Source organism: Lottia gigantea (genome assembly GCF_000327385.1).
Source record: "Lottia gigantea unplaced genomic scaffold LOTGIsca_148, whole genome shotgun sequence".
NCBI lineage: Eukaryota > Metazoa > Mollusca > Gastropoda > Lottiidae > Lottia > Lottia gigantea.
The window spans coordinates 482083-508673 of record NW_008707761.1 but is presented as its reverse complement, the minus strand read 5'-3'; the positions used below and the strand labels follow the sequence as shown (position 1 = coordinate 508673).

The window sequence follows — 26591 nt, the reverse complement described above, 5'->3', positions numbered from 1 at the left end:
TTTTTTTTCAATTTTTTTTCTAAATGTCAGGAACATAATTCTTAGGCCTCTCTGTTTTTTTTTTTCTTTATGTCTTGATCAAATTTTTTTGTGGTGTGTAGAAAATGAGGGAAGACACTGCCCGTGCTTTTCACGGTCTGGTTTGCGTTTGTATAAATGTTCGGTTTAGCTATGATTTGCGGAATTCAGAAATGAATGGAGACTTTACGTCTCACATTTCTGCAGCTGCCTTCAATTTTGTTTGAGATGGAATTGTCGCGGGGATCTTTAACGTGCACAGCCTGCAGCACACTGGGCAAAGGTTTTATTGTTCCATTCGCAAGACTGCGCGCCTGTTGAATTTACAGCTTGACTAGATTTGCCTGGTAAGGAAATCTAGAGTGTTGGTCAGTTGGAAAACAGGTCTATCAGCTCTTCAATTATAGAATGAGACTCGCAGAAAATGAAAAAAATAGTTTCATTTTGCTGATAAATATGTTTTTGTCATTCGCAATCTTCTTTCTCTCTACCTTTAGAACTTTCCATGCCTATTTTTGAGTAATTTTTGTTCTAGATTTGGAATTTTGAAATTGCATTATCTTTAAGATTTGGCTAGAGTCTCCAGCCAGGACTCACTCCACCAATTCATTTGCCATCTCTTCCTATGTTAAAACACGAAATTCAACCTTCTATAACTTTTTCCAGAAATCTCGTTGAAAGTTTTCCAATATGTCGAATGAAATCCTGACCAATTCTCAATGTCTCCTAAGAAATTCAATATATGATGGCAAATTTTGAGCTACTAAAATTGAAAGTAGACTACTACCGGTTATACTCATCCGCTTGAGTTTGGCAGTTCTCAAAACGACTATTTTTAGAATTAGCCTTCCGCCTTTAGGTCTCTCATCATCTCATAAAATCTGAAAGATAATGCAATTTCAGACATCAAATTCCGAATCTAGACCAAAAATAGGCATGCAAAAACCCCAAAAGTACGAGAGAAAGAAGATTTCTAAAAATAGCCTGGACTACATTAAAAAAGATTTTGACATCATTCAATGGAGTTGTTTCCCTTAGACCGTAAATTACAGGGGGTTCTAGACTTGATTGTCCAATAGACAATAAAATTGTTCTTGTACCATAGACTCGAATATCAAACAAAACAAATGGTATAATGAAAACAACATGATGAAAACTTTCGGTTGTAAATCGGTTTAGAAAGGATAAGATTAAATTAAACCACTGTCTTGGCAATTTGGGGATTTGATTACATTCGTGTAAGATTCTACTAGGTCTACACGCAGTTTTTAAAGGTTGTTGTCCTTTTTTCAGCCTTAACTCCGAGCTCAAAGTTGAGAGGCGATGGAAGTGCCAAAACCTAAACAAACATGGCGGTTTTATTGTTTACATTCATTAACATGTGAAAATAAGTGAATTAAAGTTCATTCTTTACCAATTTTTTGTGTTGATTTTCAAGAGAATATGTTAAAGTGTGTCTTCTTTGCTTCAGTGAAAGATTTCAGTGCATTGGGAGGGTGAAATAAAAATAAACATGAAGTTCTACACAAGTCTACAGTCCAACTGATAGTGATACTGATAGACCTGGCAAGTCAAGTATCAAGGAAATGTGTTGAAATAGTAGTAGAAGTAGTAGGGAAGTAGTAGAAATGAATCCATGTCTAGGTCATGATGAACTCATTATTTTGATACCATCATTTCAGGGTAGAAATGAAATAACTCATCTGGAGGCTGTAAGAAAAGTTATAGAAGTAAGAAGTGTGTGACCATTCCGAGTCCACAATAACACTATTAAACACCTTAAGCTGATCAAACGATACTACTAATTTCTGTGGAAGATTCATAACAGCCATGCTTTATTCATATCATTCCTCTATCACAGCTTCTCTTGCTACCTGTCACATAACACCCATGCTTTATTCATATCATTCCTCTATCACACATTTCCCTTCTACCTGTCACATAACACCCATGCTTTATTCATATCATTCCTCTATCACAGCTTCTCTTGCTACCTGTCACATAACAGCCAGGGCAAGCAGCTCTTTCTGATTAGAACGGGGGTAACTCTTGTGAAGAAGTGTTTAAATCAGACCACAATATGATAATAAGATGTTCCTTAAGCAACATTACACAATATTGCTCATCTAGATGTGAATAATTGTATCGTTGCTTAAGGAATATGGGTGGTACTGAACAATGAGTGCGCATGTAGATACACTCCGGAGATAAGGACATATTGTGTCTTCTATTTATTTGCAAAAATTAATGAACTTGTTTTGTTATTTTTTCAACTGATAAAGACAGGCAATTGAAAGTGCAGTGTGCAATGAGGGAAATGTTGCCAAAATTCGACTTTAATGACCTCCCAGGCAGTCCCAAAGTAAGGGTGGGGTCTGTGAAGGCTGAACCCTAGCAAGTGAGAATTCTGCCCCAGTAAAACCTTCAGTTCAGCAGAGATTGATTCATTCACAGTGTCTTTCTACAAACTCAAAAAGATGTAGTTTTTGGCATCTTAAAATTGTCAGAAATGAGTTCTCTGGGCCTTTAATTCATCAAATTTTCAAAATCTGAGCCCCAGCATCAATTTATTCCTGGGGACGGGGCCGACTTAGGGTTAAACTGAGATTTTGTCAAATTAAATCAAGTTATTTTAATGTTTATTAATTGTTTTGTAAATATTAGACATTATTAAATTATATTTGTTTATCTGATATATACATGAATAAATACTATTTTTTATATACAATACTATATATAGCAGTGGTAGCTCCAGTAAGGTTAGGGGAGTGGGGCATTATGAAGAGTTGACAATCAACTGGAATTAATCAAGGATATCCTTTCTCTCTTCACTGAGCAACACATCAAATAAGATGAAACTGAATTCTACATCATCCTATGATTCTACTCCTGATTGAGCTAATTGACAAATAACGCCCTGCAGTATACAATAGAGTTATTTTCTAAGACATTGGAATAAGCCCATTCTGTTTCTCTTTCATCCTGTTAAGGAATCTTTAACACAGACGCACATAATGTGATTAACTCTAGTTTCTCCTGCTTTTTCTGTTCCATAAAAGCACCAAAATATTCCAGAACTGTTCTACCCTTACACTGAGCAGAAAGCCCTTACTAATTTAGCAGACAAGCAGGCTTTGTTATTCATTTCCATCCTTGAATGATCCAAGATGTCTACTTAGTTCACTTGACTCTATTGATTTTGTCTTCTTGGGAATCTTAACTTTCTCCAAACTTGTGATAAATTGTGATATAGATACGTATCTCCTCGTGATTACAATTATCCACTATATATATATCCTGATAATAATGAATTCTGATGTGGATAGGTTCATGTCTGCTTTCTGCTTAGTGAATTTTGGCTTGCTATATATCAGTATAGAACTATCCTCTGTGTGATAACAATTGTCCACTATATATATCCTGATATATCACTTAACTCAATATTCTTAATATAACAATAATAATAATAACTAATGAAGATAAAAGACTAACAATCAATCTGATGTTATCTACGTGTTTTATCTATATCTTCTATAATATTAGTGAGTTTCTGACGAGCTTTACGATTTAAATGATCCACTGTATTAATTAGAGCTAACAACTGTTTTGATGAATATTCCTGAAATGGAAAAAAGAGTATGTTAGGTTTAAATCAAAAATTTGTACAAGCAAGACAATTCTGTTAACTAATATCTCGTCTAAAGCAAGACAATTCTGTTAACTAATATCTCGTCTAAAGCAAGACAATTCTGTTAACTAATATCTCGTCTAAAGCAAGACAATATCTCGTCTAAAGCAAGCTCGTCTAAAGCAAGACAATTCTGTTAACTAATATCTCGTCTAAAGCATGACAATTCTCTAAAGCAAGACAATTCTGTTAACTAATATCTCGTCTAAAGCAAGACAATTCTGTTAACTAAAATCTCGTCTAAAGCAAGACAATTCTGTTAACTAAAATCTCGTCTAAAGCAAGACAATTCTGTTAACTGATATCATAAGTGATGAGACATACCTTATGATCTTGTATCCAGGATTCTAATTGACTCTCAGGTAAATAATAAGCTTTAATATACGTTTCTACGAATTCTCTTTCTGGTACAGGTCTGTAATAGATATATTATATATTATAGGTTGATGAAGATATAATATAAAGTCATTAAAAGTACATGCATTAAAGAACTAACCTTGTAAATCAAAAGTTGTTCTGACTGATACCTTCACAATGTCATTGACTGTATTGACTGGCCTACAATCCAATTCACAGCATCAAAATGTCCACAGTCAACAGTAAGATATTGTATGGTCACTCAAGTGAGTAATAGACGCTGAATTTTTTTCCCTATTTTGTTGATTTTGTATAAATGGGAAACTCCATTGAATTAGACAGACTTACTTGATTTCGACTATTTGATCAATTTTAATGAGAAATTGTTGAAAATCTAACTGCATCAAAGCTCTACCTTCATTACTACATTTCTTAGCATTGGAATAACTGAAAATAAATATTAAATACAGTGATATGATCAGTCAATCCTGATTTATATTTCAGTTTAATATATTTATTGGATGTTGTGTCTAGTGGTTTGAATGAGAAAATAAATACAGAGCCAGTGTGTTTCAAACAGTATATATATAAGATATTTGTAATAATGAATATTTGGTACAGAAAACACACACTAATACCATTGTTCTTGAAAAAGCATGATATATTTCAATAGCAATAGTTTTATCCCAAAAAGGCTCGGGAAAGTAGTGTATCATAGCTTCTTTTATTTTGCATCTCTTCAGGGTCAAAACAATGTCAAAAAACCTAAACCTACCCCTTTACAAAAACTCTGTTAGCTAGTCTAATACAATGTTAAAAACCTAAACCTACCCTTCTACAAAAACTCTGTTAGCTAGTCTAATACAATGTTAAAAACCTAAACCTACCCTTCTACAAAAACTCTGTTAGCTAGTCTAATACAATGTTAAAAACCTAAACCTACCCTTCTACAAAAACTCTGTTAGCTAGTCTAATACAATGTTAAAAACCTAAACCTACCCTTCTACAAAAACTCTGTTAGCTAGTCTAATACAATGTTAAAAACCTAAACCTACCCTTCTACAAAAACTCTGTTAGCTAGTCTAATACAATGTTAAAAACCTAAACCTACCCTTCTACAAAAACTCTGTTAGCTAGTCTAATACAATGTTAAAAACCTAAACCTACCCTTCTACAAAAACTCTGTTAGCTAGTCTAATACAATGTTAAAAACCTAAACCTACCCCTTTACAAAAACTCTGTTAGCTAGTCTAATACAATGTTAAAAACCTAAACCTACCCTTCTACAAAAACTCTGTTAGCTAGTCTAATACAATGTTAAAAACCTAAACCTACCCTTCTACAAAAACTCTGTTAGCTAGTCTAATACAATGTTAAAAACCTAAACCTACCCTTCTACAAAAACTCTGTTAGCTAGTCTAATACAATGTTAAAAACCTAAACCTACCCTTCTACAAAAACTCTGTTAGCTAGTCTAATACAATGTTCCCAGATCACATCTTTTACAACTTTTGGAATTGGTATTCTCATTTCAACTTCCATCATCTTATTGTTCAGGTTGATAAATTTCTGAAAATAAGACTGGTAAATAAAAAACAATTTCATCTGATGACAACACGTGTAAATTGTGTTGAAATGTTATATACTTTGTTATTAAAGAAATGTGTTATATAATATATTCCCTTATGTTTATATTATTTCTTATATTGTTTCTCCAAGGAAAGGCAACATACGCCCACTTTCAGCTGTCAGAAATGATAAGTAAGTCTTTAGTCCAACTCCACGGGCCCTGCATCCCTCAGGGGGCCTGCAGGAGAGGAGGGGGGAGGGGCCACTGCCCTCTGGTGTTCTGTTCAACTGACCTTTAATAAAGCATCTATATATGTATTATGTTGTGACATAATTTCTTTAATATCCCATTTCACCGTCCCCATCTGTTGTAATATAGAATCATAATCTATAGCTCGTATTGAAACATGTTTATATACCGGTCTCCTTAACTCTACTCCCATTTTTACTGTCTGAAATATTAAAACAGAAATTAAATCATGTTGTTACTCAGAGTTTCATGCTATGTGATCTTCAGACTTCATAGCACAGTCGGTTAAAGTGTTGGTTCTCTTCTTGACGTCATTTGCTTGGGTTTGGTGATAGATCAGTTGGTAGAAAAGATCCTTAAATGATCCTTGTAAAATATAGCTGTTTCTTTCTCTTCAACTGATCTATATTTGCCTGTGTCCCTATTGAAGTTGGGAAGTAGAGATCTTCAGACGACTAAGGTTTATATATGCAAGACACTTCAAGTCAATAATTCAATCTCCTTTCCTTTTATCATATAGTGAAGAAACTGACAAAAAAACTGAACCGACCTGAGCATAGAATTGTTGAAGAAAAGCTTTTTTATTGGCGGGAATCATACTTTCTAGATATGGTTGAAGAAATTCCAACTGATCTGCTAAAAATACTCTGAAAAATAGACAAAATATACAGAAAAAATAGTCAAACATTTGAAAGAAACAATCAATTTTGTAACTTATGTTGTTGAGGATTCTGTTTATTAGCTGTCTACCTCTAGACAAAGATTTTACACAGATATTAACCTACTTTCACAAGATCCTGTCTACAAGCTGGTACTTGACCAAATCTCTTGACATATATTTTCCCAGATTAAAACCCACAACCACTGTTCTTGATACCAAGCAAATGATGTCATGTATAGAATCCAACACTCTTACCATGTGGGCTATATCACACCCTCAAAATTATAATACCCGGATAACAATAATTGAAATTCATAACCATGATTCCAAAATACTTAACCCAGACAAAATAAACTTTTAAATCAATTTTAGTGATTGACCAATCAGATAACTAAAACATTTAATTCATCATAATTTAAGTTTTCAAGAAACAGTCTTTATAATTTATAGAAATTCTTACAGAGATTCAACAGCTACTGTTCTCTCAGCCAAACCAAATAAACCATTAGGATCATCTAAATTAACACAGGGTGAGATGGTGGCTGGGGGAATCTTCTCCTAGAATATATAGATATTAACAGAAGCTATTAAAGAGCGTTACTGTACTTAAAAAACACTATTTTGGTCAGTATTTACATGTATTATATTTGGAGAGAGTTGTGTTAAGTTTTTGTAACTGGTACTCAATGCTATTAACTCTGTCAAGTAACTGTATAATATATGTTTTGGTTATAAGAAATTTTAGGTCCAACTGGGAAATCAGAAAATATTCAAGGCAGATTCAAATATATACATCAGAAAACATTTAGAGAAATTATTAGTATATAAATATATTGAATACATACCCGATTATCTTCTGTTTCTGGTGTTTGGTTGCCAGGTTGTGTTGGTGTTGATATCATGTTGTCATGGATACGATATAACGTGATTCGCAGCCGATTGTTGATAGATTTATCCATACCCTGAAGAACAGAGATTATGACTATGTATAAGGCCAGGCTCTATATCTTTCAGGTTTTTATTCCAAAAACGCGAACTCATCTTTAGCATTCAATATAGGTATTTTCTATTTTGCAAGTAATCTTTATGCTATTGAAACATTAATGGAAGGAAAAGATATAAGGAGTTAATATAGAACTTTTTTTTCTCCACAAAATCTAATCTTGTCAGCTTCATGAAATTTATAAAACATTTAGGGAACATGCCAAAATCTAACAATAAAAAGTTTTACTTACATCTCCACCGAAGAAGGTAAAGATGGTATAAAGATAAAAATCAAAGAGTTGAGCTAGACACGTGATGACGTCAAATGATATCGGTCGTAAAACTGTCATCATCTTTAAATATTTACCTACAAATAAAATAAAATATATAACAATCGGGAATTAGACTCCGACTCAAAAATAATCTCAAAAATTAATTTATAATCACTGTTACTGATTGATAAAAAACCTCAGTTCAAGCACCACTGAGAGGAGTCCCCAATATCTCTTTCCAGTTTCTCAAAAGATCTTACCATGAGATTTTTATCTGATAACTGCATGTTTGTCATAAAATAGGAGTCTGGGTTGTGATTTTTAAACTAATTTATCAACCTACCCATAACCCTGAGTACATTTAGAGTTGTATTGGTGATAATTGGTGCCTGTTTGTGACCTGCACTTCGATTCTTAGAAATACCTCTTTTGATTTGACGGCTGTAATTATTAAAAAAACAACGAATATCAAGAGATAATCTTAAAATATGTCAAATTTCAATTTAAAAAGAGAAACAAATGGTGATTATTAAGATAGGTGAAATTGAGTTTTATATTTAGTAGCCTGAGACAAATCAGGGCCTACCCAGTTCCTCTGACGTGATATTCAGATGGGATATTAAAACTGGGTTTAGGGCCAGACATATCCTGTCCATTTTCATGGGACTGGTCAGAGCACCTCTCACCTTTGTTGATTGTTGGGCTATATGTAGGTAAAACAAACATCACTGATCCTTTTGTGAATAGACTTGAAATATTACCCACCAAATATCCAGATGTCAAAATTCCTTCGAATGTGAACAAAATAAAAGACGAACCTATTTTTGAGAGCCTCTCCTGTTAATTCGTCGATATAATCTTGTTTTAATTCATCTGGTACGTCATTATCACTATCACTATCTCCATAACCTTCTTCTTTCTCCTATAGGAAACAATGGAATGACTTAGAAAACAATGGAATGACTTAGAAAACAATGGAATGATGACTTAGAAAACAATGGAATGACTTAGAAAACAATGGAATGACTTAGAAAACAATGGAATGATGACTTAGAAAACAATGGAATGACTTAGAAAACAATGGAATGATGACTTAGAAAACAATGGAATGACTTAGAAAACAATGGAATGATGACTTAGAAAACAATGGAATGATGACTTAGAAAACAATGGAAACAATTGAAAAATATAGAAAAAACGCACCAGATACCTTACTACAGATCTTAGCTCTAAACTAACTTCAACAATCAATGAAATTTTAACCAGGCTTTCAACAACAAGGGAGACCACTCTTCACATCTTGATATATTCAGACCACAATATATCAATGTTACAAAAGCCTCCTTTTATTATTCAAAGACTCACCCCTGTTCCAACATAAACATCTTCATTTTCCTCTTCATCAGGTTGAACATCAAAGGGATTTCCCTGGTTCAGATAATCTTTAAAATATCCTAACTCTAGTGTATTATTTCTTACTGGTGTCGTATCGTCCACTGTCTTGACGTCTGATTGTCTTCCTGCCTGCCAGTCTCGCATAAATCTATACTCCTGTGAAAAATTCATTAATTCCATTAAATACAGATCTGGATATTTCTAAAATAACATTGGAACAATCTGCGTAAAATCGAGTTCTGTCAATATTTGAGTGTAAATGAAATATAATGTCATATACCCTGAACTCCAAGTAATATAAGTAAAAGTGTATGATGTTAACGTTATGTGATGTCACTTAGTAACGGCCGGTATACTGGCTGCTTGGGTAAATATTGTTGTAGTGTGTAGCCGGTATACTGGCTGCTCGGGTAAATATTGCGTTTGTGTGTGGCCGGTAAACCGCCCACTAGAATTGAAAGGATTAACAACAATGGTTCGTTCAAGTTGACATATTGAATTGTACATCTTTCATCTTTGATGTTTTTGCCTACATCCAAATAAAAAAAAAATATATCTAACCATTAGTTGTAATATATTAAAACTTGATTTAACAGGACAGAGTTCCCAACCTTCATTTTCTAAAAATACTCTTAATTCATCTAATCTAGCACTAAAATATAAACACAAACATATAAATAAATATTGTGAACTCTGATCTAAGTGAGTTTATTGATTTTATTCTAAGTGTCATCATACCTGAAATTATCTATCTTTTAAAAAAAAATATCTGAAAATAAGACTCAATATTTCTTTCACAGTTTTTGATGATATTTATGGGTCCAGGCGTTTTTAATTGTGTCACAACTGAACCTCTGATATCATAGTCTACATGTTTTAACCATATACTGTTTCATTCAAATGTTTTTTCTGTGTCAGCCCCTTTGACCTGCATCACTGACAAGAAAAGACCAGGTTGACCTGAAGTTATTATTATTCAAAACAGGATCCATCCCTGAACTGCTGGGCCAATGTAACAACTCTGACAAAACAAAAGAGACTAATAAAAACATTAAAACAGTCTTACCTGTGATGATTTTTAAAATAATTTAAACTTTGTTGTTTCAAAGAATCTTGTAGACCTTCTGATTTGCTGCCACAAAACTGTTCACCGATTTCTATTAATCTGAAAGGTCAAGGGTCAATTATGAATTCAAACTAACATATAGTATATCAAGTGTATATAAGAATATATAGGGAACTGTCATCACAAGCCTTAATCTGGTAATAATTATTTAAAAAGTGATTGTAAAGAGGTTTTCTAAACTTTATTTGTGTATTGGGGTGCTGAAGCATCAATTTACACCATTCCAATTATCAGTCAGATGTCTGTGGTTCCTGCAATTCTACTATATAAAACTAAATTTTGATGTATCACAGAAGGCCCTTTGCATAGGTGACGTCATAAAAAGCCTAGCTGTAGTGGAATTGCAGGAACCAAAAACGTTATCAATGTCCCCGAAACACATAAAATATTTACAATCCCTTTAACAAAATAAGATTATCAAATATGTGATTGTGAAAGCATTATTAAACTAGGTTGAACCCTGAGAAGATATAAACCGTACATGAACATACCTTCCAACAATATCCAGAACTCTGATAAATTCATCTAATTTAAAACCTGAAAGATCAGACCCTAGAATATATGTTTTAACTTTCTGTTGTACGTCTTGCCAGACTCGACCACGCCCATATTCCAGTTTCTGTGTTATATATCTTCGATTAAAAGTTTCTTCTACATTTTCACTGCTTGACTCTTCTAGAATAGAAAAATAAAATTGAATAAAGTTTCATAAGATGCAATTTGAAAATGTTATCCTTTCTTTTCTGGGAAAGATATTTGACAGTATATCAAAGCGGTAAGAAGCAGTCTTTTGTCTAAATCATCCCTCTCCTTACGTCTTATGTAGCATCATATTACTTGTACAATAAATAAATCAAGTATTAACATTACGAACTGAAAAACAAAACCCAAAATTCAAAACATATTGACAAAACATTATTAGTAGCAGTTAATGAACTTTTCACAGAATGAAGTATATCAATCATAAGTGAGTAAGTTTTTCATAATGAAAAGCGGTATCAGGTGTCTAGAACAGTAAGCATACCCTGCAGTCTTACCTGTAGTGTGTTTATTAAAGTCTTACCTCGTAGTGTGTTTATTAAAGTCTTACCTGTAGTGTGTTTATTAAAGTCTTACCTGTAGTGTGTTTATTAAAGTCTTACCTGTAGTGTGTTTATTAAAGTCTTACCTGTAGTGTGTTTATTAAAGTCTTACCTGTAGTGTGTTTATTAAAGTCTTACCTGTAGTGTGTTTATTAAAGTCTTACCTGTAGTGTGTTTATTAAAGTCTTACCTGTAGTGTGTTTATTAAAGTCTTACCTGTAGTGTGTTTATTAAAGTCTTACCTGTAGTGTGTTTATTAAAGTCTTACCTGTAGTGTGTTTATTAAAGATATCATTCTGTTCATGCCACTGTATAGTTTTATAATAACTTCTCATAACTTCCCATAATGCTTTACACAGATCTATTAAACACGGTATAAAACTATCTGTTGTTAAATTCTAAAAATAAACAAAATAAACAGTATTAGTTAAAGATTAGCCTAATTCTCATAGATTTATAAAACAAAGATTTCAGTTGTTAAATTTTAAAATATCAGAATAGAATAAGCATCTTTCAAAGATATAGAAATATTAAAACAGAACCTGAATCATGTTGTTACTCAGAGTTTCACGCTATGTCATCTCCAGACAACTATAGAACGATATAGAAATATTAAAACAGAACCTGAATCATGTTGTTACTCCGGGTTTCACGCTATGTGATCTCCAGACAACTATAGAATGATATACAAATATTAAAACAGAACCTGAAACATGTTGTTACTCAGAGTTTCACGCTATGTGATCTCCAGACAACTGTAGAATGATATAGAAATATTAAAACAGAACTTGAATCATGTTGTTACTCAGAGTTTCACGCTATGTGATCTCCAGACAACTATAGAACGATATAGAAATATTAAAACAGAACCTGAATCATGTTGTTACTCAGAGTTTCACGCTATGTGATCTCCAGACAACTATAGAATGATATAGAAATATTAAAACAGAACTTGAATCATGTTGTTACTCAGAGTTTCACGCTATGTGATCTCCAGACAACTGTAGAACGATATAGAAATATTAAAACAGAACTTGAATCATGTTGTTACTCAGAGTTTCACGCTATGTGATCTCCAGACAACTATAGAATGATATAGAAATATTAAAACAGAACCTGAAACATGTTGTTACTCAGAGTTTCACGCTATGTGATCTCCAGACAACTGTAGAATGATATAGAAATATTAAAACAGAACTTGAATCATGTTGTTACTCAGAGTTTCACACTAAAATGTTCAGCTCAAAATAGATTGTACTGGACATTTTCTGAAATTGTACAGGGCAATGTCCCTGTTGGGACTTTTAATTTCAAACCTTGAACAATACTTACCCTACATAAGTCTGGATATTGTCGTTTTTGAAAGTTGGTTTGAGATCCACCGGAACACAGTTCAACATAACCTAACACTATAATAAATGCTGTGTTATGTATAGCGCTCGCAAAATGCATATGTAACTGATCCATGGCAGTCTGAAAAGACAAAACGTAACTTTTACACAATTATCAATTATTACAGAACTTTTTGTGATAAGTTGTAAAAATAGTCTACCTAAAAATGGTCTCTTCTTGGAAAAACCTAATCATACGAGATTAAGGGAATAAAGTTGTCTAAGCTTATACACAATTCCTAGCATTTTTTAAAATTAAAGTCCAAAGTTACATTCCCTTGTAATTCAAAGTCAAACTGTTATTACTTCTAAGTCATAAAACCCTACACTGCAGTTATTGTTGATATTATGTGATAATCCAAATCTTAAACATTTATCTAAACAGAAAACCTTTCAGATTGGAAATTACAGTCTTGATTAGCTCCAAATTTTTACATTTTATTGTCAGGTGCTACAGTGAATCCTTGTGAAAAATTGCATTCATTTACCGATGAACTAAATTTCCTTGGTGATCTGCGATGATGTAATGACTTAATAATGACGTCATCTCCTGTGACAACTTGGGATGCAGTGTATGGATACACAACAACTTTCAACTAAAAATATATGTACCTGTGTTTTGCCCAATAAATTATAGGCTTTCTGTACTTTATCATAATGTTTGACATCAAAACCATTGCAAGTTTTAGACAAGGCTATATCTAACTGTTCTTCTATCATCTCTAATGTATCTTGTAACTTGGAGCTCAATTCACTGAAAATAACGTATTAAACGATTGAAATTAAAGTTAGTATTGAATCTAACTGTAACTTGTGGGACCAATGAAATAATGAGTAAGTATTTTCAAGACCTTGCCTCTGAAAGTTTTCCTCAGATGAAAAATATCATAGCAAAAAAGTCAACAATCATGACTGAATCTGAAGCTGTTATTACAGAAAACAAGTTAGAGGTCTCTCAGGTAACCCTCGTGGAAAAATATCAACTATAACAAATTAAACCTGGAGACTCATTCAAGTATTTGTCAATTTTCAAGGCTATTTTCTCTCTCTCTCTTTGTATCAGTAAGGTGTAGTTGATGTATATGATGTTATGTCACTATGAGTTAAATGTTTGACTATAGAACTTCTACAGTATGGACTGAGTTATAAAAAAGCAAAATATTGTGATTATGAAAGAATTAATTCCTATGTTACCTGATACATTTAAAATGGCGGAATGTACTGGCTGCTTTTTGACATTCTAAACATAATTGTATGGCACCACAATAATCTTCTTCCTAGATATAGATAAACACAACAAAATTTACAATATGAGATAGAAGTAGCAATCAAACCTAGCAATAGTTTTCAAGATCCATTTTCTTTCTTCACTTTGTTTGCAAACTGGAGAAGGAGGCTTTAAAGACGTCAAAATGGTGATTTTACTTCAGTGACACCACATTACCATGATTGTTTGCATTATGAGCCTCGTTCTGGATTCAATATGGACGACGCTTGAATAAGGTCTATTAAAGTTTAAAATTTAATCAGTTTAAACTACAGTTAAGAAAGTTTTGAGTTTTCTATAAAAAAGAAGAATACAAGCCTACCTCCATCATTTCTCTCAATCTTAAATCTGTTCTTTGCTGAAATAAACATTACATCAGTTAGATTTATCATTAATATCAAAATTTATTTCAATATACATCTTTCTTTAAATAATTCTTGAAAATTAATGGGAGAGGAAGAAAACTCTAGCCTCTCATTTCGGACAAACATCATAAAAAAATGATTCCTTTCCTTTCATGTATAAAATAAGCTCCTGTGCTTTTTAAATGTTGAATGATCTAGGAAGACTATCTTCTTGATGTTATCAACTTGTCAAGTATTATATATAGACACAGCTTTATAGAACAACAATCACTGGTTAAACTTTTATGCAACGTTTCGAAAAAAAATAAAACTTTAACCAGTGATTGTTGTTCCATAAAGCAGTGTCTATATATAATACTCACAATTACTATATGTCATTTAAAGACTTGACTTGTGATTTAAAGATTTCTATTTGGACAGGAACATGGTTGTATTCCTATTCTGATCATGGTGTTTAAAATCATCTTTTCATACCAGTAATAAAGTAATAAAACTAGCTCAGAGTGAAATCTGAATTAATTCTTACCAGTGTTTTAATGGTATGTAAAGATTTGAGTAAACCCAGTAACTGTTGTCGTTTTTTATAATTAGCTAATAAACCCAGGCTGGCAGAGGTGAAGATAGTTTTACCATGTAGCACCTCTCTACAGTAGAAAATTGGATAATATATAACCATAATGTTGTGTCAGTTGAGATAAAAGCTCATAATTTATTAAATCTACCAAATACTTGCTTGGGGTAAAAATTTATACAATCTTGTAATGATTTGTTACTCGTTAGTTAGGAAGAATCTGCAGTAAGAAATAAGATAAGTATTCTTAAAAAGATCTTAAAGAAATGTTCCAATGTCTTTTGACTTACTTTCTGCCTTTAGCACACACAACTCCAGCTGCCTGTAAGCATCGATCAAGTTCCATAACTCTCTGTAACTCGGCAGCATACGCTGGGTGATTTTGTAAGATGAGTTCTGACACTTTCCGCGATACCTGAAAATAATATTCAATAAAACAATGAATCATTACTTCTATTGCAACACAAAAAAAAAATTCTTTGGCACCAAAAACCGCAAAAACAACCTGTGAAATTGAAAGTTCAGTACTTACAGCTTGTAACTGTTTTCTAAGTTTGGTTCTATCATCATCAATCTCTGATAAACTCAACTTCTCAGGTAATTTCTTAAAAAAAAAAATATTATACACACATCATTAAAAAATAAATATTATACTTGAATCAGAAATAATAATAATCATCCATGGAGACAGAGATTCTATCAGATTTACTGCAGGTTCAGAATAATCATCCATGGAGACAGAGATTCTATCACATTTACTGCAGGTTCAGAATAATCATCCATGGAGACAGAGATTCTATCAGATTTACTGCAGGTTCAGAATAATCATCCATGGAGACAGAGATTCTATCAGATTTACTGCAGGTTCAGAATAATCATCCATGGAGACAGAGATTCTATCAGATTTACTGCAGGTTCAGAATAATCATCCATGGAGACAGAGATTCTATCAGATTTACTGCAGGTTCAGAATAATCATCCATGGAGACAGAGATTCTATCAGATTTACTGCAGGTTAAGAATAATCTTCCATGGAGACAGAGATTCTATCAGATTTACTGGAGGTTCAGAATAATCTTCCATGGAGACAGAGATTCTATCACATTTACTGCAGGTTCAGAATAATCATCCATGGAGACAGAGATTCTATCAGATTTACTGCAGGTTCAGAATAATCATCCATGGAGACAGAGATTCTCTCAGATTTACTGCAGGTTCAGAATAGGTGTGTATCATATTCACAATTACACAGTAAGCACATTCTTGGATGGGGAAGCTGTGTTAACAAACTCAGTCGAAAGTGCCAGCCTACAACAGACTGACTTTGATTATATCAGGCATATTTACCATTCTGCCTAGCTTTGAATAGAATACTTTTATAACCACAATCTAGCTTGATGAAGACAAAAGCTTCTTCAATGACAATGGTTGGGGTTAAGTGTATTCAATATCTGCAGCTTGGGTCCTTAGTGATGCCCCCCCCCCCCCCCCCCCCCCCCCTCCCCAGTTTAAAATATGTTATCATTGAGGTTTTATATGCCTAGTGCTGTTTGCCCCCCTTGATGTCCCCTTCCCAGCCTCTTTACCTACTGATTCATAGAAACAACACTTTTTCTCGAATATGTGGCCAAGATAACGTACCTCCAATTCATAATTACTAGCATCCCAAGATTCATCATTATAATAATCTTTCTCTACTGTTTCTATAATCTCTTCTTGTTCATGTGGATTACTTGGTACTTCAGGCTGGAAATATAAGAAGTTATTAATGAATTAGATAAGTTTTCATTTGCATTAAAGATATAACTTCTTTATATTTATTTGGATTTCTTGAAAAAATTAGTAAAGGGCCCAGTTTTCCACCCACATATTATTTTATTTGTTTTACATTGTGTTGTTTGTTGCAGGGGTAAATTGTTAAAATGCCCAGCCTAAATTATGTCCCATTAAAGATATTATTATTTCTCTTCTTAGTTTTTTCCTTGTGTCTGATAGCCATTAGCAAGTCTAAGTTATTTCCAAAACCATTTTAAATATCTATTTGATACAAAAGAATATTCCAGTAAGAGAATTCACAAACCTTAAATTTGGCTACAGCTGGCTCACTAACCAACAATTCTTGACTGATATTTTCTTCTATAGGTGATGTCAAACTATCCTGAAAAATAAACAAGTTGGTTAAATATAAGGATATAAGCTGACACTTGGATATTACTAGAATTAATTCAAATTCATTTTTAGACATCCAAGATGGAGCAGTGATTGAAATAATATTGAAATTTTATATAAATAAATTTATATCTAAATTAAGCCTTTAAGGCAACAAAAAATTGATAACAATGCTTTCTAATCTTTTTGGGCTTGAGCGAGTTAGCCCAGTTTTGACAACGGCTGTAGGATTATTTCAATTGTTAATCCATGATGAAAACAATGAAATAAATGGAGTTTTCCATCCTACTTTTATGCACCTTATAGGCTAATGAAATGAAGGCTGGCAATGGCATGCAGTGTACAATGAGGGAAGTGTTTTGAGTCTTATTGGATATTGAAAGCAATGACAACCTTTTAGGATAGCCAGAGGACTATTATGCTATAAGAAGGCCTTTAAGATAAGGGAACAGTTGATCTTTTGGGTGTACAATAACTGCAAATTGGACTATGTTTGACAAATTGGAATGGAATGGTATTGGTGATAAAAGAAAGCCGAAAAGGGGGGGGGGGGGGGGGGGCATAATCTCTATGAGGGACTCCTACACAGCGACATACAGTCAAAATAAGAATCCAACATAAGTTTCAATCTTAAATCAAAATGGAAGTTATTGTACCTGCTTGCTTATCAAGTTGCGCAGTTTCTGTTTGAAATCCATTTCAGTGCAATAATCTCATTTTTAGTGCGAATTAAAATTTTTAATCTAAATAGACGGCCATCTTGAAATGAACGCCCTCACACAAACAAAGGAAAGATAATCGAGATGAACAAGATTCTAAGAATGGACTTGTTCAATGAATAAGTTGTTGATGTTGCGAAATTTCTCAATGACAGTGGATCTCTAAATCAGAAATCCGCAGATCACAGCAGAACTCACAACATGGACACAGAGGAAAATGCAATTTCATTAAAAACACTGAAAAAACATGGATGGGGAGGTGAGCGGTTTAAAAGTTAAAATAGTAGGGGAGAAGCGGGGCAATTAGTCCACCATTTCTTATAGTGGTTTACTTAAAAACATGATTTTGTTCTCTCTCTAAATGTGAGATGACCACAACAATGATACTTTTCCAAATCGTTGTGCTAACTGATATACTTTAATTCATTTGAAGCAACTTTATTAAATAGGGCGAACCGGGACAACATGTCCACTTTTTAATTTTGACAGAGATGTACCCTTTGCTTAAAATAGCATTAAAGGTAATTTAATGGGAACCTTATACATATTTTGTTTTGTTCTATATCCAATAGTATTTTGATTTTTCAGATTTAGAATTACGGGGATATCAATTAGATGGAGTAAATTGGTTAATTGGTTGCTATAACAACAACCATGGTTGTATTTTGGGAGATGAAATGGGACTAGGGAAGACATGTCAGGTGAGCGTTTGATAATCTAGTTTAATTGTCTCCCATTCTTAAAGAATCTCAGTTATGAATTTTTGTTTCTGGTTCAACCAGTGGCCCAGCAAGGCAATTTTTTTTGCATGGGGGTTCATAGGAACCGAAGCTGTAAGTACACAAGGGTGGAGGGGGGCTGTGTGGGCCACTAGGCTCAACTAATTAATCTTGCAAAGGGAGGTGACTTATAACAGTTTTTGAACTCAAAAACTTTACTTCAGGTAACTCCCTTGTCAAGTCCTTTCTTGGAAAATAAAATCATCACTCAGATTTTCTTGCAGCTTTTGAATAGAGTGGTATAAGTTGAGTATATTTGAAATGATAACTTGTTATTTCAGACTATAGCTGTGCTGACTTATCTTAATAAAAAGCCAGTTACCTCCCCTAACCTAGTTGTATGTCCAAGAGCTGTACTGGAGAACTGGCAAGTGGAATTTAAAAGGTGAGAGCTTACGAGAGCTTGCAAGTATTTTTCGTCGGCGATGACGCAACAACAAACGAAGAAGTAAAATTTCATCATATTCTGAATCATTCGAAGGGTTGTCGACGTCCAACATTTTGTTTAAGTCACGTGAGAATGTCACGTGATCTAGTTATTTTTAGATTATGACTATGACTATGACTCGACACAGCCGTTTACGAAAGCTCTAAGCTTAGCGTGTGCGGGGGAAACCGACGAAAGCTGGAGCTCTCATGTGCGCTAGCCTTAACTTAAGTTCGCCTTCGACTCTTTCAAATTCAAAATAGTCAAAGATAATCACTAAAAAGGTTTCCTTTTGACTCTTTTAAAGTTGGTATTTAAAGATAATCACATTTAATAAATTTGGAATGATTTCAGATTTGCACCTAAGTTAAAGGTGGTTCCTCTGATAGGAGCTAAAGATGACAGGAAAACATTCTGTGATGATATTAAGAAGAAAAGTAAAAGTGGGGAATACCCCTTTGATGTTCTCATTACTACTTATGAGGTAAAATTTGTTTCATGTCGTTTTCTGAAGTTTTTGCCATGTTTTACTGTGTTATTGTTAATATAATGCACACCCCTTCAGTGACGTATTTAGGGGTATACCAGACCTATGATAGGTTTTATTTTAAAGTAAGAATTAAGTCGTCTAAATGCTCAAAATTCATCTAAGACCATCTAAAATCTGGAGAGACACCTCTCATTTTTTCCTGAAGGATAGAAAAGATGTGTCTATTTGTTGTGATGGTACAAATATTCCCCTTATTTCATGTTGTTTCTGTATTTTTTAGATTTGTTTAAAAGACCACAGTTTTTTACAGTCAGTACCATGGAATATATTGGTAGTTGATGAGGCTCATAGGCTGAAAAACCATGAATCTTTACTCTATAGAACACTAGAACAGGTTGGATTCCATTTTAGTTCATTTAGAATTTTAACAGGGGTGTTCTAAGAATCTTTTATGAGGGAGCTGAGTAAGGGACCATGGGCAATATTCCCCTATAGACATATGAGGGGGTGCCGGTCTGAATTCTGGCCCTGCCACCATAGAAATGCCACCGCTGGTTTCCCCCTGACAGTGATGGAGGTCAAGGCATATAAAATGGCAAAAATGTCAATTCAGATAGGAGAATGAATCAAGCCTTCTTTGTCACAGTCTATAAGTTAAAGGTCCCTAAACTGTTTGAAATCAATAAATATAAGGCAAATGTTGCTTGTGGCACGGTACCGCTGTAAACTGTTAATTTAATGGTGATTTCTTGATTTAAATACATGTAATCACCTCCAATCAACTAAAACTGTACTTACTAGTAAATATCATGAGTAATGTTTCTGACTCTCTATAGAACACTAGAACAGGTTGGATTCCATTTTAGTTCATTTAGAATTTTAACAGGGGTGTTCTAAGAATCTTTTATGAGGGAGCTGAGTAAGGGACCATGGGCAATATTCCCCTATAGACATATGAGGGGGTGCCGGTCTGAACTCTCGTTAACCATATTACAGTGATAGTGGCTCCTATCAGTGATGCTGTTTGGAGGGTCTGGATAAAATAGGCCAATAAATCAAAGATTGTGCATGTTAAAGATCCTTCCACAGTTTGAAATAAATAAACAGTTGACTAATACTGCTGTCCTGGCAAAATTTCTCTCATTTCATCTCAAAGTGTTCGATGTAGAAATAAGGGTGTTAACTCAATTTCATTTCAACGTACAACACCATACTACTTGTATATCTCCCTATTAAATCTGTTTATATTACAGTGGGATATAGGACAGAGTTTTCTACTAACTGGAACACCAGTACAGAACAACTTGATGGAGCTGTACGCTTTACTCAGTTTTGTTGATGATAAAAAATTCTCTCCATCTCAACTGGATCATTTTGTTGCTAAATTTTCTTCTGAAGACAATAAAAGTAAGTTGACGTGGAGAGTTTTCTTTCCATTTTGGATTCTTAGCTGTTTTAAAAATCTAAATCTCAACTATAAGCAGCTGCTACTAAGCCACAATAAATCTAAGTCCTCAGATGTGATGAAGGGATGTAATTTCATCAGGATTAAGGGTGAGACCAGTCAGCAAGCACTGGCACAAGCATCAGAATTTTTCTTACCTTGAGGATGGGCATACATCTCTTTTTATGTTGGTTGAGAGTGACTCTTAGATGGAAAATTTTTTTTTAAAACTATAGATTAAAAAATGGGTTTGGTTTAACTCCCATAAAAAGTGACACCAGATGTTTTGCTTTACCTGTGAAGATATAAACCCAGAGGAACTGGGTAGAGCCAGTATATTTGTTTAACGATTGCCTCACCATTATAGTTGATTTTATATCAGAATATTTTTATTTTTAGAATTAGAAGAATTACATGATCTGTTAAAGCCGTATTTATTACGAAGAACTAAAGCTGGAGTTTTAAAAGATCTGCCCAATAAATCAGAAGTCGTTTTATATCATGGGTTATCTCCCTTACAGAAGAAGTTATATAAAGCTTTATTAACGAAAGATTTAGGTAAATTTCATTGTTCTGTTTTTGTAAAGAAATATATAGAACAAAACAGAAGTTTTAAATAACAATCACTGCATTCATTTAGCATGTTTTTTGACAAAATTTATATTTTTTTTTGTCAACACTTTCGCAAAAATTTGTCAGAGTTATTGTTATCTATAAATTTTGTTATGATCTAGTCTTTACAATCAATTACTGCCTAAAACAATACAGGAAAATATAAAGCTAATCAAATCAAATAAACAATATAATTTACCTTCAGTCTGACTTGTAGAGGTTTAATCTTTTTATTAACGAATTGTTATTTTCTGAACTATAGTTACATAAATCTGTAGAATTTGTGACTTTTGTGTTGTTGTATTAAATGGACGTAGCAGATAAATCTGTAAATTTGAAGTGTTATTTTTTATCTGTTTTACCATGACAGCTTACATGAGAAATAACATGATAAGGTTTTTTTTTTTATAGAGGTATTTGAGAATTCCAATCCTAACGCGAAATCTACAAGTTTAATGAATATTTTGATGCAGTTAAGGAAATGTGTCAATCATCCCTATCTGTTTGATGGTGAGTATAGGGTAAAACATTACAGGGTACAGGGTGTGGGGATATGACTTAATGTGCTCAGGCGCTCAGTAGGAAAGGTTGCTGGAGATTTGTGATTCAAAGTCTACAAAGGCTGCAATAGGTCAGTTGTCTGCAGGTCGCACAAAGTAAAACATTGAGTAAAAACATGATTCACAAAGATCTTTTCTACCAGCTGATTATTGGACAAACCTCTTCACTTTGATTTTACAAGGATAACAAATTAGGTTCTCAAGGATCCTGTCTACCACCAGTTTCTAATCTAAACCTCTTGGCATTTATTTTTCAAGGATAATGTGTTGTTTTTTAGGTGTGGAACCAGAGCCATTTGAACTGGGAGACCATTTGATTGAGTCTAGTGGAAAGCTAGTCTTGATCGACAAATTGTTAGGTCACATGAAGAGGAATGGTCATAGAGTGTTGATGTTTTCTCAGATGACCCATATGTTAGATATTCTACAGGATTTTCTTAGTTATAAAGGTGTGTTGACTCTTTATTTTTAAACCTGACTCTTAAGGAATATCGTTGACCTCTGTATGTTGTGAATGCAAAATAAACGACCTTTCTAATCAGATTTTGTTGAAATTCTTTTTTTGTTTTCATTATAATATGTGCTTAAAACCATTCAACTGTGTTGCCATGGTAATGACGGAGGTCAAGTGATAAAATGTCATGTAAAGACTACTAAAACATTTAGTCTATTATTGGGTAACACTGACGTTATTCAAGGTATTATTCACATTATTGATAATGAATCAACCAGGTTTATTTACAATCAGTGATCTATTGTCAATTCAACTCTCTTCAAGTTCTGCCTGTTTCTGAATCACTACTGCCTTCTATGGAATAATTGATGGAATGCTGCTCTACCCAAAACATTTTTTGAATTGCTGAGAAGACTTTTACAATATAAGTAATGATATTTTATGTATGTGTATTTCAGGCTATACGTATGAAAGATTAGATGGGTCTGTACGAGGGGAAGAGAGATTTTTATCAATACAGAAATTTAACCAGAGTGATGAAACATTCGTTTTTCTTCTTAGTACCAAAGCAGGTAGGAACAGATTTTATTATTTGGGTGAAAATCCAAGGAAGGGTAAAATGTTGATGTGTTTTTATTGAAATGTTGATGCTTTCCAAATTTTATTAAAGCTTGTTTTTGAGTCATTGGATTTTTTTTTTCAATTTCTATATATTGTTTAGTTACCCAGCTATAAATGGGTCTGGATAATCCAGGAAAGATGTAGATGAAATGTAGTTGTTTTGTTTCATAGAATTCAGATATATTGAACTATATTTTGTAGGTGGACAAGGTATTAACCTAACGTCAGCTGATACTGTAATATTTGTAGACAGTGATTTCAATCCACAGAATGATTTACAGGCTGCTGCTAGAGCTCATAGAATCGGTCAAATGAAGTAGGTTTTTGCTTTAAATCTTTTGAAAATCAAAGATGTAAAATGTAAGAAGGAATAGAGACTCAAGGATAAAATGATATCAGTTTTGAATTTAACATGATTGATATTTAAGATCTCAAACTGGACAGTTGTCCACCCACCCTAAGTAAGTCTGCCCCCTATTTGAACCCGAAATCTCAGGAGGCTGGCACCATCACTGGTCTTTCTATTTGTCCATTTTTTTAATACATTTACAAATTGATCACTATTCTATTATAGAGCTGTAAAGATTATAAGATTAATTGGCAGACATAGTGTAGAGGAAATTATTTTAAAACGAGCAGAAGATAAACTCAAATTAACAGAGAAAGTTATAGAGAGTGGACAGTTTGCTCTCGGAAACCAACGTTTATTTGCTTCTAACAGATCAGAGGTGGTTTTATTTTCTTATTAGAATGAGTAAATATTGAACTGACACTGCGGTTTGATTGTAGACTTCTTTACATGTGTTAATTGCTCACTAAACTCCTACTGAACAGAGCATTTGATTGGTTGAATTATATGTTAAATCTGAACCTTCTTGAACATTAGAATGTCTTCAGATTCGAATGCATCAAGTTATCGAAATGGTTATAACTGTGTGTTTCAAGTAAAGCCTTGATGTTTTAGTCTGTACTTCAATCAAATCACATAATAACATGATAAGATTGTTGGATTTTAAAATGTTTTTTCACCTCCCTTATTTCTAGCTACAAGATGTATTAAAATTTGGGGCTGAGAAACTATTTAATGAAGATAATGATGATGATAATGAAGATGATTTTAAGAAGATTCTGGGACCAACAGTTGATGGACAATGGACTCTGAATGAAGAAGATGATGATGATGAGAAGGTACTGATAATGTTTTATTTTTCCCTTGATAACACTGTCTGTATGAGCATGTGAAACATTGAGTTAACCCTTTAAACCATAGCAAGCAGGAAACCGGCAGGTAGGTAGGTAAATGACAAGTTAACGTTCGCTTACAGCGGATGCTGATATCGCAAACTAGGTAGTTGTTGGTAGTCGTAGTAGTTGGTAGTTGGATTGGTTCAAATTGGATGATTCTGTGTTGTTAGTATGGTTGTTGATTCTTCTTGTAAGATCTGGTCGGGTCGAATGACATGGCGGTGAAACTCGACCCTGGATGGTGTGGGAAACCGGCAACATAATTACGCAATATATACCCGAGAAGCTGGGAAAGTAACCGTTACCAACTGACATCACATAACGTTAACGTCATAAACTTTATGTTATATTACTTTAGAGTTCAGGGTATATGATGTTTTATTTCATTACTCAAGATGAAAATGGCTAACAAATGTTAGAAATAGTATATCGATATATCTTGTGTTTCTTTATCTATTACTATTTCTATGTTATAAACTTTATTGATAATGTTGTTGAGTTAACTCCCTTAGTTATATGAAGCAGATAGTTTCTGTGATTTAGCTAGTTAAACATTTGTTTGCTAATCTGAAGGTTCAGTCCTTGTGAAGTTTGAGATCATCAGTTTTGGATTTTCAACCCAGTTTCCCCCTTTAAAGTATACAAAAGTAGGGTGTAAAACTCAATGAATTTGATTTATTTTGTTATAGATAGAGTCTATAAGTGATGATAATAATATAGCACCACAGAGTATGTACATGTTTGAAGGGACTGATTATTCTAATGAACCATCAGCAGAAGATAAAAAAACTTTTGATGCCTTGATAGAAGGTATGTACATCTCCATTATAGGGGCTGACATGGAAAAAGCGTCTAGTCGTTCGGATGGGACAATAAACTGAGGCCCTGTGTGCAACAGGCTGTGCATGTGAAAGATCCCTCAACAGTTGGATATCGAAAGAGAGCGAGCTTATGCAACTGTCCTGACAAAATTTCCCTCATTGCACCCTGCATGGTGTTGCCCGTCTTATTATTCCATTAGGTGCAGAAGAGTAGGACATAAAACTACATTTCATTTCATTTCTGTTAGCCTATACAAAAGGTAGTGGGATAGCTCTTTCTGTATTAAGTTTGTTTGCTCTCAGCTTGGAGATTTAGTGCCATGGTTATTTAAAGTTTGGTTTCAAACAAACTTCGGAACTCTAAAGTTATATAAATTATTATAACCCGTGCTTTCTATGAGTTATATTCTCATTCACCGTAACACTAAATTCGATGGTGAAAATATTGAGATCACTGTCTTCTTTTAATCTGATACATGCTGAATTGTTAAATTTAATTCTACTGATATTATTCCAGCTGAACGTAAAATTCTAGAAAATAAAATGACTGGTGAACGAGCCACGAGAAAAAAAAATTCCACGTTGATTACAGCTCTACCAGAATTTACACGGAAACCAAGAAAACAATTAACTCCAGAACAATTGGAGGAGAGGAGGAAAAAGGTAGGATTTTGGATTGGAAATGATGAAGTCCGTAATAAAAAGACACACTACACAACAATGATGCAATCTGAGATTTGTGGCCAATTCAAATAACGGATCATATAAAACATATAAAAATTATATTAATAAAAGTGTCTAAATATAAATATAAGAATTAAACGTTGATCTCACTAGCATTATTGGTGTGTATGACTCTGTAATTTATTCCGTTTGTCACATGAACAAATGCGTTTACACACCAATAATGCTAGTAAGACCATTGGAGCTTGGAATTTCTTAAGCTTGGCCAATTATGAGATGAAATCCACAGAAAAATCATAATCTTATTTTAAATAACCACAAGAGTAAATTAGTTATTTATGTTAACAAAGGTAAATTGTTTTATTTGTATTCAGAGGAAAGAGGCAGCTGAAAAAAGAGCTAAACAGGCTGAAGAACAAGAAATAAAAAGAGCTCAAGAATTAAGGAAAATCAAGTAAGTGTTTTTAGTTTAAGATTATTTCAACCAGATAAACGTTAAAATAAATCTGCTACTTGGTGTCAGTTTGAGACAGCTGTAATTTCCGGCTGTAATTTCCCGGACTAAGTTAA

The 26591-nt window shown here is 33.4% G+C and overlaps 2 protein-coding genes across 2 annotated transcripts; one reads left to right on the top strand and one right to left on the bottom strand.

The window, feature by feature from the left end:
• Positions 1-3523: 3523 nt before the first annotated feature.
• LOTGIDRAFT_140484 (hypothetical protein) lies at positions 3524-16739 on the bottom strand (the record flags this gene model as incomplete). The annotated part of the gene is made up of 24 exons (XM_009050281.1): positions 3524-3637; positions 4031-4121; positions 4412-4510; positions 5511-5632; positions 5926-6084; positions 6433-6529; positions 7004-7101; positions 7389-7525; positions 7775-7894; positions 8143-8240; positions 8618-8718; positions 9165-9350; positions 9756-9846; positions 10261-10359; positions 10812-10995; positions 11671-11800; positions 12735-12875; positions 13406-13547; positions 13988-14070; positions 14383-14418; positions 14952-15069; positions 15287-15411; positions 15529-15600; positions 16638-16739. Coding segments are annotated over 24 exons (2745 nt in total), but the record flags the coding sequence as incomplete, so codon positions are not given.
• A 1234-nt stretch (positions 16740-17973) lies between these two features.
• Positions 17974-26479, top strand: LOTGIDRAFT_238503 (hypothetical protein; the record flags this gene model as incomplete). The annotated part of the gene is made up of 16 exons (XM_009050280.1): positions 17974-18143; positions 18473-18585; positions 18945-19048; positions 19445-19574; positions 19861-19974; positions 20834-20987; positions 21424-21582; positions 22048-22146; positions 22475-22645; positions 23109-23222; positions 23473-23587; positions 23846-23999; positions 24316-24459; positions 25206-25326; positions 25855-26000; positions 26396-26479. The coding sequence occupies exons 1-16, from the start codon at positions 18086-18088 to the stop codon at positions 26477-26479; spliced, it is 1980 nt and encodes a 659-aa protein (XP_009048528.1). The 5' UTR covers positions 17974-18085.
• Between the last annotated feature and the right edge of the window lie 112 nt (positions 26480-26591).